At 49.1% G+C, this 15,907-nt stretch overlaps 1 protein-coding gene across 1 annotated transcript in view; it reads right to left on the reverse strand.

Annotated features, from left to right (window-relative positions):
* The window catches only part of rnf216 (ring finger protein 216), a gene marked incomplete at its 3' end in the record, with an annotated part of 31,936 nt that overhangs the window by 11,540 nt on the left and 4,489 nt on the right, over window positions 1-15,907 (reverse strand). The window contains exons 7-13 of the mRNA XM_080856276.1: window positions 15,654-15,815; window positions 14,293-14,407; window positions 13,524-13,657; window positions 12,999-13,049; window positions 11,282-11,419; window positions 10,367-10,515; window positions 9,875-9,953 (exon numbers count right to left, since the gene is read on the reverse strand). Coding sequence (XP_080712402.1) covers window positions 9,875-9,953; window positions 10,367-10,515; window positions 11,282-11,419; window positions 12,999-13,049; window positions 13,524-13,657; window positions 14,293-14,407; window positions 15,654-15,815 — 828 coding nt within the window. The remainder of the gene's footprint in view (window positions 1-9,874; window positions 9,954-10,366; window positions 10,516-11,281; window positions 11,420-12,998; window positions 13,050-13,523; window positions 13,658-14,292; window positions 14,408-15,653; window positions 15,816-15,907) is intronic.

The raw sequence follows: 15,907 nt of genomic DNA on the forward strand, positions 1-15,907 counted from the left end.
GCAGACTGCCAGAGGACTTACGCAATACTTCCCTTTCTTCATGGCTGTCTGAGCTCTCCTCAGTTAGAGTCCAATGTCTTTGTGCACATATTTTCATATTTTACAGTGACATTTCAACTTCCCTGTAACCTACACTGTGTGGGCTCACTGTAGTCCACTAAGGTAATGAGGAGTGCCCAGAGTTACAGCATTTATTCACCCAAAGACTCAAAGTCCCACAAGCCCCAGCTCTGTGGTAAAGCTTTATGTGGCGAGAAACACACCCACACATACCTTAAGTCAAAATTTTAGCCTCGTTTCAACAACCTTGCTTGCAAACAAGCTTACTTAAAGCACTTTTAAGGGGCGAAAGGGCAAACAGAATTTAGAAAGTTCCTCTTCTAGAGAAAACTGAGTGTCTGAGGAGGCTGAGCAAGTGGAAAGTTTGAGCGGGGCGGTACTTTTCCAATGGCTTTTAGAGGAAGAGAGGCCTGAGGTGGTGAGCGGACTCGGGGAGTTGTGAATCACCCGCCTCGGACAACCTCCCACAGGAAGTGTGCCGCAGCTGCCACTCTCGCACACCTTCCCCGACACGCCGGGTGACGCGCTTAGAAACACCGCTCTCTCTCTCCGAGAAGCCTGGAGGCAGGTACCCCTACTGACCACAGAGGAAATAACTCACAGTGTGCTTTTGTGTGTGTGTGTGTGTGTGTCTCTGTCTCTGTCTGACTGTGTCTGAGTGTGTGTGTGTGTGTGTGTGTTTGTGTGTCATTCACCAAGGTAATCGGCCCATATTTGGCAACTTGTAAAGGTTGCAATGCAGTGTGGTGTGCGCCACCAGAGATTAAAAACAAGTTTCTGGGCAGAGAAGAGAGAGAGAGAGAGAGACAGACAGATAAAGAAAGGAAGAGAGAAAAACCGCCGTTCACCCATGTCCTCCTCTACAAAGGGCTGTTATTTCCGTCTAACATTCATGTCAGCAAAACAGATGTGCCTACACGTCCTCTTCGACTTGGAAAAAATGTGATCTCAGACTGCAGAGCAGGAGACATTGCAGTTACACAACAACAACACACACATCTGCCACACGTTTCAATATGCCTGTAAATCCTCACATGCATTTCGAAAAATAATTCTCACACTGCACCAAGAAGAAAACAAAAACGAAATAAAAACCGAACAATCTGCCCCCTTGTCCGCGTTCAGCTGCTACATGTGTAACACATGTGGGCCTGTGAGGCGGCCCTCCACCCTCCTCTCCCCTCCCCTCCTCCCTGCTCTCCCCTCCTCTCCCCTCCCCTCCACCCAGCTCTCCCCTCCTCTCCCCTCCCCTCCACCCTCCTCTTCTCTCCTCCACTCCCCCTCCTCCCCCCCCCAGCCAGAGTCTGAGCCCGGAGCCTGAGCGCGGGAAGCTGCAACAGGCCTTATAAGGGAGAAGGAGAACAGAGCGCCGCTTCTGATTGGGGGGCTGCTCCGGCTCTGTGCTCTGCTGCTATTCCTGTGCTCTGTGCTCGGCTGCTATGCCTGCCTGTGCTCAGTGCAGCAGTGGAGTAACGCTGGGCCTGAAGCAGCCTCGAGGAGACAGGGCCGGACACACCCACCGGCAGGCTCAGGCAAAACACACACACACAGGCAAGCACAAAACACTGACTTACACACACACTCACTCACACACACAGACACACACACAGACACACAGACAGACATGTACCCACACACACAGACACGTACACACACAGACATGTACACACACACCGACATGTACAGACACACACACAAAGACACGTACAGACACAGAGACACACACACACACACACACACACACACACACACACACACACGCACACGCACACGCACACGCACACGCACACGCACACGCGTATGTGGCCTTTAATACTCACTATTTAACTAGACGTGCAGAAACTGGTAGGCTAAATTCTGCAGCACAAAGGCTTGTACACTCCGTAAGAATACAGTGAGAGACGCAGGGGAGAGGCGGCTGGAACCACACCCAAAGCACACAACCCATGCTTCCCTTACGCAGTTAAGACTTGAACAAAAACCAGCTGAAAGGAAGACATTACATTATTAAACCTACAAGCTCCACTGCTTTAGAAAGGGATTTTACACACACACAAACAGACATGTACACACACAAACAGACATGTACACACACACACACGCGCACACACACACACACACACAGAGACACGTACAGAGACACACACACATGCACACACACCTTTTCTTTTGAAAAGGATTTTACACACACACACACACACGCACGCACGCACGCACGCACGCACAAGCGCGCACACACACACACACACACACACACACACGTACAGAGACACACACACATGCACACACACCTTTTCTTTTGAAAGGGATTTTGAAAGTAGGTTTCCACTGCATAGTACAACATGGAGCCTGATCTGGGCATGTGTAAACCAGTTCACTACACACAGCATGAAACCCAACACAGTCCTTCAACTAATAACAGTACCAAGACCTCCAGGTTTCCTCCATGAGGCTCAGATAAGAGTCAGAGACAGCAACCCACAGTTAGCATCGCCTTGAGCCTTTGCATTGCCTCGACGACTAGCAGAACCTGTCTTGGCAAGATTGCTTATGCAAGCACAGTAAAAAAAAAAAGTCTGAGTTTAGGGGGAAAAGGCATGCAAAGCATGTTGGGACACAGTGGTCCCTAAAACCAGACACTGACAGCGAATAAAAACAACGAGAGACCCTAGTCGACCGCCCCCAAAAAAACAACCCTCTAACATCCTTGCTAAGGCATGTGTGTGTGTGTGCAGAAACACCGGCCCTCCGTGCCCTCCATCAATATGGAGAAGGAGAATGTGCAGATAACACAACAGAGACACACACACACACATACACAAAACATTCATGCACAAAACACTCATGCACACACACACACACATACAACACAACAGAGAGGCGACTCCAGAGAGGAAAAAGGGAAGGGGGGGGGGGGGGGGGCGACTTAAGTTGGCCTTGGCTGCCACATGTGAAAGTCATTGACCTAAATGAGAACCATACTTGCACACTCGATCCCTCTGCATAAAAATGGCATTCTTTGAAAATGTGCATACTTCAGAAAAATACAGAGCGAAGGGAGAGGAGAGGGAGGAAGGGAAAGAAAACAAAAACTGGGTCAAACATGAACTCTGCCACATTTAAAATCTGCAGGAACTGGGTCCAGCCAATGGCGGGGGAGAGACCGCGCAGAGGGGGGGCGGGGTTTCTTGGGGCTGTAATGCGGAAAAAGTGTGTCAGTTATATAACTCTCATTCATGCCCACCAGAAGGAAAGACAGGGGGGTGGGGGTGGAGTAGGAAAGGGAGAGAGAGAGAGAGAGAGAGAAAAAAAGAGAGGGAGACAGAGAGAGGGAGAGAGAGAGGGAGAGAGAGAGGGAGGGAGAGAGAGAGAGAAAAAAAAAGAGAGGGAGACAGAGAGAGGGAGAGAGAGAGGGAGAGAGAGAGGGAGGGAGAGAGAGAGAGAAAAAAAAAGAGAGGGAGACAGAGAGAGGGAGAGAGAGAGGGAGAAGGGGGATCAGGTTACCCCTCTGAAACAACGCCTCTTGTGTTTGCCTAAGGAATGGGCGCCTGGAGGGATGACCCTCGTCCTTGATGACGAGACTTAACCAGCAGGAAAAGACCCACAGCTCCTACATGCTGTACCCCCCCGCCCCACCCACGCCCCCCAGAAAACACATGGAACACTATTACTGCACAGAGACTGAACCATCAGTGCTTTCTTCCTCATTGCTTCACTTGTTCTTACCATTTCCCTTTTCCGAAAGTGTTGCCCTCCCCGCACCGATGTTACAGAGGACACAGAAGTCATGTTTGTTGTTTTCTAAAGAGCTTTTTCTCTAAATGCTGTTACATGAACGGTCATCTTCGCTGTGTCAACAGTATCAGTAATCATATGCATAAGAACTTAGGATAAACGCTTGTTTTTAGCTTGTACCCAATAGAAATGGATTATAGTACAACACATTGTCAAGCTCTTGGATAGCAAAGAAGGAAGTTTCACTGCAGGGCATTCTGTGTTAACATTTGGATTTGCCTAACCACATTATAATTTATAATTTACTCATATTACTTCAACACCACTGACAGGACGGGTCATTCCATCTTATGGGGGGAATCTGCAGAATCACTGCCTTGGTATCAACCTTCTCGCTCGTGGCGCGCGCACACACACACTCACACACACACACACAGGGTCAGCAGAGGGTAGTGGGCTGGCACAGCTGGGGCTCCGACTGACGAGATTCAGTGTGGCAAAGAAGATCTCACCAAACCAGAGGTGGCCCTCCGACCCCTGGGCCTCACACACACACACACACACACTGGCTTCCTTACTCAAACGCCCCCTGCCTTAACGTGTGAAAGCAGTGGGCACAGCTGTGACTGGGGGGGATAATTCATGTTAGCACCATGCAGAAGAAATCATCCTGCTGGCAGAGGAGCGCTTCACGTGGGGAGGTCAACGCCTCACTGGCCACCAGAGGTCTGTCTGAGGACCAGGCCTGGCTAACCGACCGCCACACCAAGTCAACCTCTCTCTTTATTTTTCTCTCTTCTCTCTCTCTCTCTTTCTCCCTCTCTCTACCTCTCTCTCTCTACCTCTCTCTCTCTACCTCTCTCTCTCTGAGTCTCTCTCTCTTTCTCTCTGAGTCTCTCTCTCTCCCTCTCTGCTGAACTAACCCAAGTGGAATGCCAGAGACAGAGCCAGCACAAGAAGAGGGAGAAAAAAGAACATAAAGGGTCAGAATGAAGGATGTGAAAGTAGGTCAGGTTATGAAATCACCCTAACCCTCACACACACACACACACACACACACACACACACCCTGCACCCTCACCCCCCCACCCTACCTTCTCCTTTCCAGCCTGTCCTGTGACACACACACACACACACACACACACCCTGCACCCTCACCCCCCCACCCTACCTTCTCCTTTCCATCCTGTCCTGTGACACTCACACACACACACACCACACACACACACACACACACACACACACACACACACCTTCTCCTTTCCATCCTGTCCTGTGACACTCACACACACACCACACACACACACACACACACACACACACACACACACAACAAGGAAAAGAGAAGGAGAAGCAAGTAAGACAACGGAACAGAGAAAAGGAAAGGCGCCTCTCGCAAACAGACAAGGCCACTGTTTCATCAGGGCCACTGAGAGGAGGAGAGGAGAGGAGAGGAGAGGAGAGGAGAGGAGAGGAGGAGAGGAGAAGAGAGGAGAGGAGAGGAGAGGAGGAGGAGAGGAGAGGAGAGGAGAGGAGGAGAGAGGAGGAGAGGAGAGGAGAGGAGAGGAGAGGAGGAGAGGAGAGGAGAGGAGAGGAGGAGAGAGGAGGAGAGGAGAGGAGAGGAGAGGAGAGGAGAGGAGAGGAGGAGGAGAGGAGAGTGCCTTTCAACAGACATTTCCTCTTGACCCTCACGAGCAACGAGGGGAGATGAGAGGAGGAGGAAGAGAGGAGAGAGGGGGGATTTAGGGAGTGAGGGATGGAGGGGCTCTAGGCCAGGGAGGGAAAGAGGGAGGGAGGGAGGCGGCGTGTAATCAACAGCAGCTGTGCAGAGGGGCGGGCCTGCAGAGGGGTGCAACATGGAGCACTGATGCCCCCTAGTGGAGGAGCAGAGTCACTGACCGGCCGGTCTCTGGTCAGAGACGTTCTACTACTGCACCTGAGAATGAGAGGGGCTGTACCCTGCCTCCTCTACCCACCTGCTCCCGCTCGCTCTCCAGAGACATTTCACTGTTTAACATGGCAGCAAACTCACTGCATGGTACATTTACACTGGGGCTAGATGGGCTTTAAACATAATGCACAGACCAGGGTCAGTAAATCTGGTAAATGATTAGTACTATCTATACTCTATGGTTGTAGTTTGCAACATCTTTATAGAGATGAAGAATTCGTTCACTGATGCTGATAATGGCAGTACTGAGAAATCGAGTACAGCAAAACACTATTACACTCTGAAGTCTTGTATTTCAGATTTTCTGTGTGGATTTCTAATCAATGTGCTTCACCCATCCACGCATCGCACCCAGACCATCGGAGAAATAAGATTTGTGCCCGTCCTATTTTGATTTTCAAACTACACTCCCAGTTCTGATCACCACTGGTAACAACAGGGAGAAACCCACGAGTGTGCCCCGATGACGTCCGCATGTATCCTGTGCTTGTCTATCCCTGACGGTCTCATCCCCACAGCATGCTGGTTATCATGCCTGAACAGGAGGACCAGGGCTCTTCACTAACACCAGGAGGGAAACTAATCAAGCCCAGGCCATTGCATCACTCTGTGTCAGCTGCTCAGGTCTGGCTGCTTTTCCATTGCAGGGCGGTTTCATCAGGACCACCCCGGCTGCTGATCCCCATAGCGCTTGGGAGCTGTGTGTGTGTGTGTGTGTGTGTGTGTGTGTGTGTGTGTGTGTGTGTGTGTGTGTGTGTGTGTGATCACAGCAGAGTCTACTTACTCATCACATTAGTGTCTCAGGATGCCAAGGGAGCGGGTGAGAGGGAAAGGGTGTGAGAGAGAAAGAGAGAGAGAGAGAGAGAGAGAGAGAGGAGAGAGAGAAAGAGAGAGGAAGAGAGAGAGAGAGAGAGAGAGAGAGAGAGAGAGAGAGAGAGAGAGGAGAGAGAGAGAAGCTTTTCAGCACAGGGAGATTTGGAGGTTTGCAGAAATGTGTGTCAGCTTCACCACACATGAAGAGATCAAGTGGGAGACAGAAAGAGAGAAAGAGGGGGAGAGAGAGAGAGGGAGAGAGAGGTCAGAATGGGAGGCAATACACTTAGCGAAAGGAGTGAGAGAGAGTTGACGTTAGGCAGAATAAGACAGAGTACTAGTAACACAGAGAGTAAGAAGAGGGTGAGTACATCTTCCTCTCCAGAGCCCCTCTTCTCCACCTCTCTTTCTCACTCTCTCTCTCTCTCTCTCTCTCTCTCTCCCTCCCCCCCCCACTGACAGGAACACACAGCGTAGGCCCTGTCCTCCTCCAAACAAAGCCTCCTCTGTTCCAAATCAATTCAATTAAAGGGAAACTTCCCAGCTGGGCCCAAACGCTCAAACCCCCCGCTCTTATTAACATGTCTGAGCAAGGAGAGGAGAGGAGAGGAGAGGAGAGGAGAGGAGAGGAGAGCAAAGAGAGGAGAGGAGAGGAGAGGAGAAGAGAGCAATAAGGGGAGAGGAAGAGAGAGAAGAGAGAGAGCAGAGTAGAGGATGAGAGACAGCAGAGAAGAGAGAGAGAGAGAGCAAAAAAAGAGAAACAGCAGGGAGGTCAGAAGAGAGAGGAGAGAGAAAGGAGAGAGAGCAGAGAGGAGGTGTTCTAAAAACAGAGAGGAAGGGAGAGGGGAGGAGAGGAAGAGAGAGAAGATAGAGAGGAGAGAGACAGCAGAGAGGTGAGAAGAGCAGGAGAGAGGAGAGAGAAAAGGAGAGAGAGCAGAGAGGAGAGGAGGGGGGTTCTAAAAACAGAGAGGAGAGGAGAGGGTAGCCCCTGTCCACAGCAGACGGACTTGCCCTCGTGTTGACATCCATAGCGTGCCCAGCATGCAGCAGAAAGCTGATTCGGCCTGACAGGACTGTAGGCACCACTGTTCCCTAATTGTGCACTCAGAGCCAGGGGGAAAAGTAGGCCTCAAATGAATCGATGGGCTCCGAAATAGGAGCCTTTTCCCCCCTCTTTGTCCTCCAACAGAATATCACAGCAGCAGGGGGTGGACTGAACCTCGGAAGAGCGGCTCGCTAATGTGATTTGGTTTCAGTTTTTTCTGGGCCTAATTGATCACAAAACCTGCTGGAACGAGCCGAGGGAGTGATTAGGTTCCGATGCATGCAGGCCTCGTTCCCCATGACTGCAGACTGTGGGGAGGAATGGAAGCCCAGGCAGCACTGCTTCAAGTGTATGTGTGTGTGTGTGTGTGTGTGTGTGTGTGTGAGTCGTTCCCCATGACTGCAGACTGTGGGGAGGAATGGCAGAAACAGCAGCAGCCACCCCAGTAGCGTTCACCCAGTCTGTCCTTGGCATGATAATTAGACAAGAGTCCCCTTCTCTCACACCTGGCAGCACTGCTTCAGGTGTGTGTGTGTGTGTGTGTGTGTGTGTGTGTGTGTGTGTGTGTGTGTGTGTGTATGTGTGTGTGCGTGTGTACTTGTGAGTCTTTTACATGTATAAGTGTGCCTTTTACTTCCCTTGATAAAAACACTCACCAAACCTTGAGTTACGGATGGCTGACACACTAACACATGATGCCACATGGCCCCAAAGCCCTCAGAGCCCTTCGCCTTTGAACCTTCACCTCTGACTGGCGTCCTCACTTCTAGCACTTCATTTAGCAAGCAGCATGGCGACTCACACACACACACACACACACAGGTACACACAAACACACACACACACACACACGCACACACACACACTCTCAAAAGGACACTCAGTGTTTGTGTTCTCACTTCTACATTCCTCTAGCCTGTGCCCTGCCCGCCTACTGCCATCCCTGTTGAGTTTCCGCAGGCGTGAATGTTGTATTTGTTTGATTTGTCTGTGCCATCCCAGCGTCCCATGACCCTATGGGGTAATAACAAGTGGCAGATATTTCCAGTCAGCCTGACCTCCCACTCGCCTGAATCAAACTCCTATGAAAAGCACTTAGGCCTTAAAACAGCGCCCATTATGGTAATACCTGGCAGGCCTGAGGCAATTTCAGGCTGATTCTCACAGCATGGGGATGTGGGAGGACTGACCTTGATCAGGGTCGGGGGGGAGGAAATCGGTCCTAGTCGCTCAGCTGCTCCCCCCCCACCCCCACCCCCCAGCTCTGAATGTAATAAATAAGATAAGGCTCCTGATTCAGGGCTTCGCTGGAAGAGATAGTGCCTGACGGACGGCAGTGTTGGGAGAGGAGGCCAGCCACCCACTGCATTCCTGCCTGATTAGGCTCTCCTCTCCTGGGGCAGGGAGGGGTGGGGAGAGGGGGCAGTCTGGGGCAGTATGAAACCCTAAGCATACTCAGTCTTTCAGTTAAATATGAACAGACACCCTCCCTCCCTCTCTCTCACACACACACACACAAACTCATAAACACTGACACTCACAAAAGCACATTCCTGAGACAATATCACAGCAACCCCCTTGGGGTGAAGTTCTTCTGGTTCTCCTCAGTAACACACACACACACACACACACACACATACACATTCCTGATGCCATCATAATGCAAGGAATTTCTTCCCCTGGTAACCTACTGCTGTGAGCGCACCAGTGAGACGGGGAAGAGAAAACCAACGCCAAGCACGACGGAAGGACGCCTGATAAGGGAAAGCCATCTCTTCACTATTTTAGTTCAAACTCCAAAAACTTGGAGAAAGAGATCCACCTTAAAACCTACACGAGACTCACAACCTCAAGGCTAACCTCCTCAACTGTTCGCCTTGCCTCTGGCCAGACGTGTTGCAAAGTCCCTGACTTCTCTCAACAATCAGACTAAACACAAACTACTATCAGCCAAGCTCATGGCCATCATCACTGTTTTCTGTCCTCTTTCTCGTTTTTAATGGGCGAGACTCGCTGTCGTTAATCAGCCTTTTCCTCTGGTTTTACAGTCTCACTGTACCATCTAGTGGACACTGGTAGAGTTGCAATTCAGGTTTTGGCCTGGTGCCAGGAGCTTGATCATGCTTTGACTCCTACTATGCACATGGGCGGCTGGGTTGTGTCTCTCACACACACACACACACACACACACACACACACACACACACACACACACACACACACACACACACACACACACACACACACACACACACACACACGCAGCTCACCTTTCTGCAGCGGGGGTTTGGGCAGCTGAAGAGCGAGACGGCCTTGTCCAGGAGCGCCGGGAAGCTACAGAAAGGACACCTGCAGAGGACCACAATAACTTCAGTCAGTGTGTCTGTGTGTGTGTGTGTGTGTGTGTGTCGTCTAAGAATAGTTTAGACACATTATGACACATTTAAATACACCTCTAAAAAATTTGACACTTGCATAGGACACGGACCAATTAAAATCGATGACCACAATTACTTCAGTGAGTGTGTGTGTGTGTGTGTGTGTGTCGTATAAGAATAGTTTGGACACATTATGGCCTTTTAGATACACCTCTAACAAACAAATAAAACTTCTCATGGATACAGAAACTTCCAGAATACTCAACTCAGTCTAGCTTGATTCAAATAAAAAAGAAAGCTGGGTAGACAAAGGTTGCCAGAAGTATGTGAAACAATCGTGTATACAATCAAGGATGCTACAGGAGGAGAGAGCAGTTCACGTACCTGACCAGCTCGTCTCCGCAAGTCGCGGCCACTGCCTCCTCAGCCTGCCGCTCGTAGTACTTGAGCAGAACGTTCTCCGGTAGAACTTTCTCTAGCTCACTTCCAGCGAATGAACACGTGCAACTCCCGTCCATACAGCTGAGCTCCGACTGAAAGGGAGACAGACAGACACAGACACACAGACGGACAGACGGACAGACAGAGACAGAGACAGAGACAGAGACAGACAGACAGACAGACAGACAGACAGACAGACAGACGGACGGACGGACGGACAGACACAGACAGAGACAGAGACAGAGACAGAGACAGAGACAGACAGACAGAGACAGACAGAGACAGAGACAGAGACAGAGACAGAGACAGAGACAGAGACAGAGACAGAGACAAAGACAGACAGACAGACAGACAGACAGACAGACAGACAGACAGACAGACAGACAGACAGAACAGAACAGAAAATTCGTTCACTTGTTCATTCAATTATAACACAAAGCATAGACCAAAGCACAGACCGACTCCGAACAGTTAGAGGAAACTGGTTATGCTAACGGCATTTTTTTGGTGCCTCCTCATCACAAAATAAGGAATTATCTTAGAGCCACCCAACTGACAATAAATACATGCAAATATTGGTGGAATTAACTTTATGTTCCTCTTAAGAAGGCCAGTTGAAAAACAGGAAGTTCAACTACTAGTACTACTGTAAACAACAAAAGCACCTCAGCAGTATAATAGTTTTACACAGAGGTCAGGTATGTTTCATCTGTGGCATACGGAGAGAGAGAGACTATGAAGCCATGGATCTGTTGTTTATCAGATTTAGTTCCCTCTGGCCTACATGAATGCCCCCCCCCATCTCCGATCCCCCCCCACCCATCTCCGATCCCCAATCCATGCCCAAACAGGACTTACCCTCCCTGAGCCGAACACTGCCTCCTGGGCGTACTTGACCAGGCACTCTTTGCAGAAGAGATGGCCGTCCGTGCACTGCGTCATCTCCTCGAAGGCAAACTCCCCGCAGCAGCAGCCGCACTCGATCAGCTGCCCGTCCTGCACGCGCACAATCAATCAATCAATCAATCAATCAATCAATCAATTCCATTTTATATAGCGCTTCTCTATCTACCCGAAGACGCTTTACTGAGTAGTCCGGTCCGGTCCATTCATTCAGACACAGTCATACCAGTGGTGGAAAGCTACATCAGTAGCCACAGCTGCCCTGGGGCAGACTGACGGAAGCGTGGCAGCCAATCAGCGCCAACGGCCCCTCCGACCACAATCACAAGGGCAACAACCTCAAGATGCGGAGCGCTCTGCACCCAGCAGCAGATGTAATCTTATCTGTAACGGCTAAATGACCGCTACAGCTATGTGACCGCCAGACTGACGTGACCACGTGATTGGATGATTTGAAAGACGCTGTGGTACCAGAGACAAACAATTCAAAATGGCGCCAGAAACCTCCTGAGCAACCCAGGGTCCAAACCCACCCGTGAGAGTTATGGAGTCACTGGTTACAGGGATATAGCCAAACCATTAACAACATAATCAAGCGGAGAGAGAGGATGTTTAATACACTCCTTCAGATCTGTTACAAATGATGTTACTCTGTTAAATTATGCTGGTCATTTGCACTTGGTTATGCTGCCGTATGGTTTGAAATTGTCTGACATGCTAGTAGTTGTGATCATATGGCTGTTTGTATTTAGGGAGTCTGTGAACACACATATCTACCGACTCCTCAGATTGAGTGGGAACTACTCAGAATACTTAAGCCTATTCATACTCCCTCAGTCTTTTAGAGCCATTCCTACATGGGCCTTCTATTATAATAACGGATAATGGTTATCTTTTTAATGAGTCGCTGGGTACTCAAAAGTTCTTCCGTGGATTAGTTTAGCCTTGTCGTCTAATAGCACCAGGGACTGGCTATTCATTACAGGACTAAACCATTTGAGCCCTTTTCTCTGTGGACACTGAAAGTATAAGCATGAGCGGGAAAGACACAGAGATGTCAATCATTCACTCTTTGCACTTGCACTGAACCAGTCGACTTCATTTATTTCTGTAAAGCTCCGCATAAGAGAGGAAAGACTTGCATTGAGCGTGATTTATAAAAAATAATATTAATTTTAATCCACTCAAAGCTATAGTGCCACACACGACACGCTGTTCTGACTTTCCGCATCTAAAGCCAACGGTGTGGACCATGAGAAGAAATCCCTCTAGGTGGCACAGATATTATTAGCTGGATGAAGACAACTCTACGACAGGGCAGTCTAGAACTCCTTGGATCAGCAAACGTCTGCGCCCAATCAGCTTCCCCTGCCGCCGTCCAACGCTCAGAAGAGGTTAAACTGCCCGCCGTCCAACGCTTAGAAGAAGTTAAACTGCCTGAACCTGAGGTTTGGACGGCTGAGGACACATTATTCAACGTTTCTCACTTCATCAGTATACTGCACGTGTGTGTGTGTGTGTGTGTGTGTGTTTGTGTGTGTGTGTGTGTGGGCCACTAATGAAAGCAAAGGTTCCCAGGTCTGTAATCTTAGAGGTAAGCACCGAAGACAAGCGGGTGGATTTACTTTGTCTAACGCCTCAGGACATCCATCTGGGTTCAGAGACCACATACCTTTATATACTGCTCTTCATTGACTTGCAAAGCCAGTAAGAAGTCTTCATGCTGAGAGAGAAAGAGAGAGAGAGAGAGAGAGAGAGGGAGAGAGAGAGAAAGAGAGAGAGAGAGAGAGGGAGAGAAAGAGAGAACAAACAATCACTCGTCTTGGCTGAGTGTCCAGACAGTAAATAAAACTTAACTTCTTGTGCAACATGTTTTCTATTTTCCTGAGGACGAATACCAGACATTCTCAAAAACGACTTGGAGGTGGTTCAGGACAAATCCATCTCGTCTTGACATACAAGGCATTAACGGTCCGCGGCGTGATAAATAAACATAACGAGTCCCAGACACCGCGTAAGTATAGGGAGCCGCTTCATAAACAATCAAAACAAACCATCTTTTGGTGGTTGTCTCTATTTAGCACTGTCCACTTGTGATCCGATTGCCCAAGCCACGTGTTTTAAACCGAGTGTAAACGCAGCCAAAGAGGCGCTAACGGGCTAATCATTTTACGTCCCACCAGACCAGGCGCCTCACCTCAGCCATCTCCTTGGCTTTCTGCTGGTAGGCCTCCAGCTCTTTAGTCAGCGAGGGGTCCAGGTTCCCTGGCTGGCTCCAGCTTTTACGCTTCTTCTCCAGGAAGTTCATCCGCCTCTCCAGCTTCAAGGAACCTGAGAACACATGGGGAACAGCCGGGGGAGAGGGAGGGGTTGTTGTACATTTTATGTCTCACCCGTTTCTAACAAACACCAAATGTGTCAAAGGCCATTTGGGAAACACAAAAGTGTTGCCAGGACTACTCGTTTGAATTGCTATCGGATGAGGGGAAAGGCAGTATGCGGTCACCCTGCTCAAACTCTCTCAGTCTGGGAGTGGAAGGAGATGGAGAGAGTGAGAGAGAGGCTGGGAATGGAGGAGAAGAAAGAGTGAGAGAAAAGACAGGTAGTATGTGCTCACCCTGCTCAAACTCTCTCAGGCTGGGAGTGGAAGGAGAGAGTGAGAGACAGGCTGGGAGTGGAGGAGAGGAAAGAGTGAGAGAGGAGAAAGGCAGTATTCGCTCACCCTGCTCAAACTCTCTCAGGCTGGGAGTGGAGGGAGATGGAGAGAGTGAGAGAGAGGCTGGGAGTGGAAGGAGAGAGTTAGAAACAGGCTGGGAGTGGAAGGGATGGAGAGAGTGAGAGACAGGCTGGGAGTGGAAGGAGAGAGTTAGAAACAGGCTGGGAGTGGAAGGGATGGAGAGAGTGAGAGACAGGCTGGGAGAGGAGGAGAGGAAAGAGTGAGAGAGGAGAAAGGCAGTCTGGCTCACCCTGCTCAAACTTGAAATCCATGAAGAGACGCTCGTTGGTTTCTCTCCGCCTCTTCCTTGCCTGTGCGAGGTCTGTGGAATTCTCCTGCCATTTCTTAAGGGCGTCAAATAAGGCCTTGAATGGAAAAGTACAAGCTTTGTAAGATACACTTCAACAAACGCTTTAACAGGTACACTTTTCAAACCACTTACTTTAGAAATGACATGCTTCCTTCCAACAATTTGATTTCTCAAGGCCAAACGTTATTCACTAAAGCATTTCACCCACACAAGTCCTGCGCTAAGCACTCCGTGGTCTATTCTCACCTCACTTGAATGAACTCATCACTGTCACAGTAAACAACTACAATGGCCCACAAATACCACAGGTTTTAAAAGCTACCTCAAAGACCATATACGTTCCATGCTAAGTGTTAGTGAATAAGGTCAGGCAAGGGGACACAAACAGCCTTGCCAGACACACCCTACATTTATCAGTGACAGAGCAGTGAGGCCCAAGGCTTGGAGCTTAACTGGTAGAGCATATCTTGGGCTATGGCTTGAACCACAGAAAATAAACTTTAAAATAGAAGCTGGAAAAGGTACGATTGATTCATGGCACTTTTGCGATTTTGAAAGACTTATGAAACACTGAGCACAGAAGTAATTGCGTAGTATTTATTGTGAAATATTTTTCCGTAAAGTCGACTATGAAAGCAATAGTTTGTTAAAAGTCTTCCAGTGGGGTGAAATGCGTTTTCAATATAATAAATAACAAGCACCACGATTTCTGCCTGCCATTAGGGATGTAATGTGTGAGATATGTGAATGTGTGATAACTGTTCTTAAAGTAGATCAATATAATAATCAAACAATACCAGACACAGGCACAAGGGGATGGAATCGGGTGGCTGTACTAGCTGATCATTTTGGAAATGATTTTCTAAAATATGATGACTTCCGTTTTCCTTTCATCTGTAGAGTTCAACTGAGCCCTTAATACACATCGGTCAAGTCCCAATGCAACAGCATCAACAAAGAAGCTGCTCTGTGTGTTATTACTGTGTGTGGATGAAGAGTACAACTGCATCCAGCATGGGGTGGAGGCCTATGTCCACGTGGAGGATTGGGCAACCCTGATATGCTGTATCAATGCACACTGTACAATAGGGTCAGATCTATTTCTGTGTCTGTAAACACCACACTCCTTGTTCTCCCTAAGTGTATGTGATTTATGGATGAATGTCTGTGAGTTGCACAAGTGAATAAGCCACTGGATGACCTACATTTCCCTCAGGATTAATAAAGTATCCATCTATCTCTGAGCTGGTGTGAAGAGACAAGAACCCAGTCAATGAGTGAATGTAAACATGTCTGGATACCTTGCGGGTGATTGCATAGTGTCCTTTGAGGGAGTTCAGGGTCCACCTGATGTCCTGGCAGCTGAGCATCTGAAAGTCTCTCATGAGCATGTCTGAGGCCTGCATCACGATCGTAGGGCTGACTTGCGTCAGCTTGGAGAAGTTAAAGTAGTTTTCACTTTCCTGTAAAACAACGGCCGACAAAAATCCTACTGAAACAAACACTCGCAGCATCAACCGTGTGCCAACAACATCAACCAGTACCAACGGGGAAG

The sequence above is a fragment of the Sprattus sprattus genome (assembly GCF_963457725.1).
Source record: "Sprattus sprattus genome assembly, chromosome: 18".
Classification (NCBI taxonomy): Eukaryota; Metazoa; Chordata; class Actinopteri; order Clupeiformes; family Clupeidae; genus Sprattus; species Sprattus sprattus.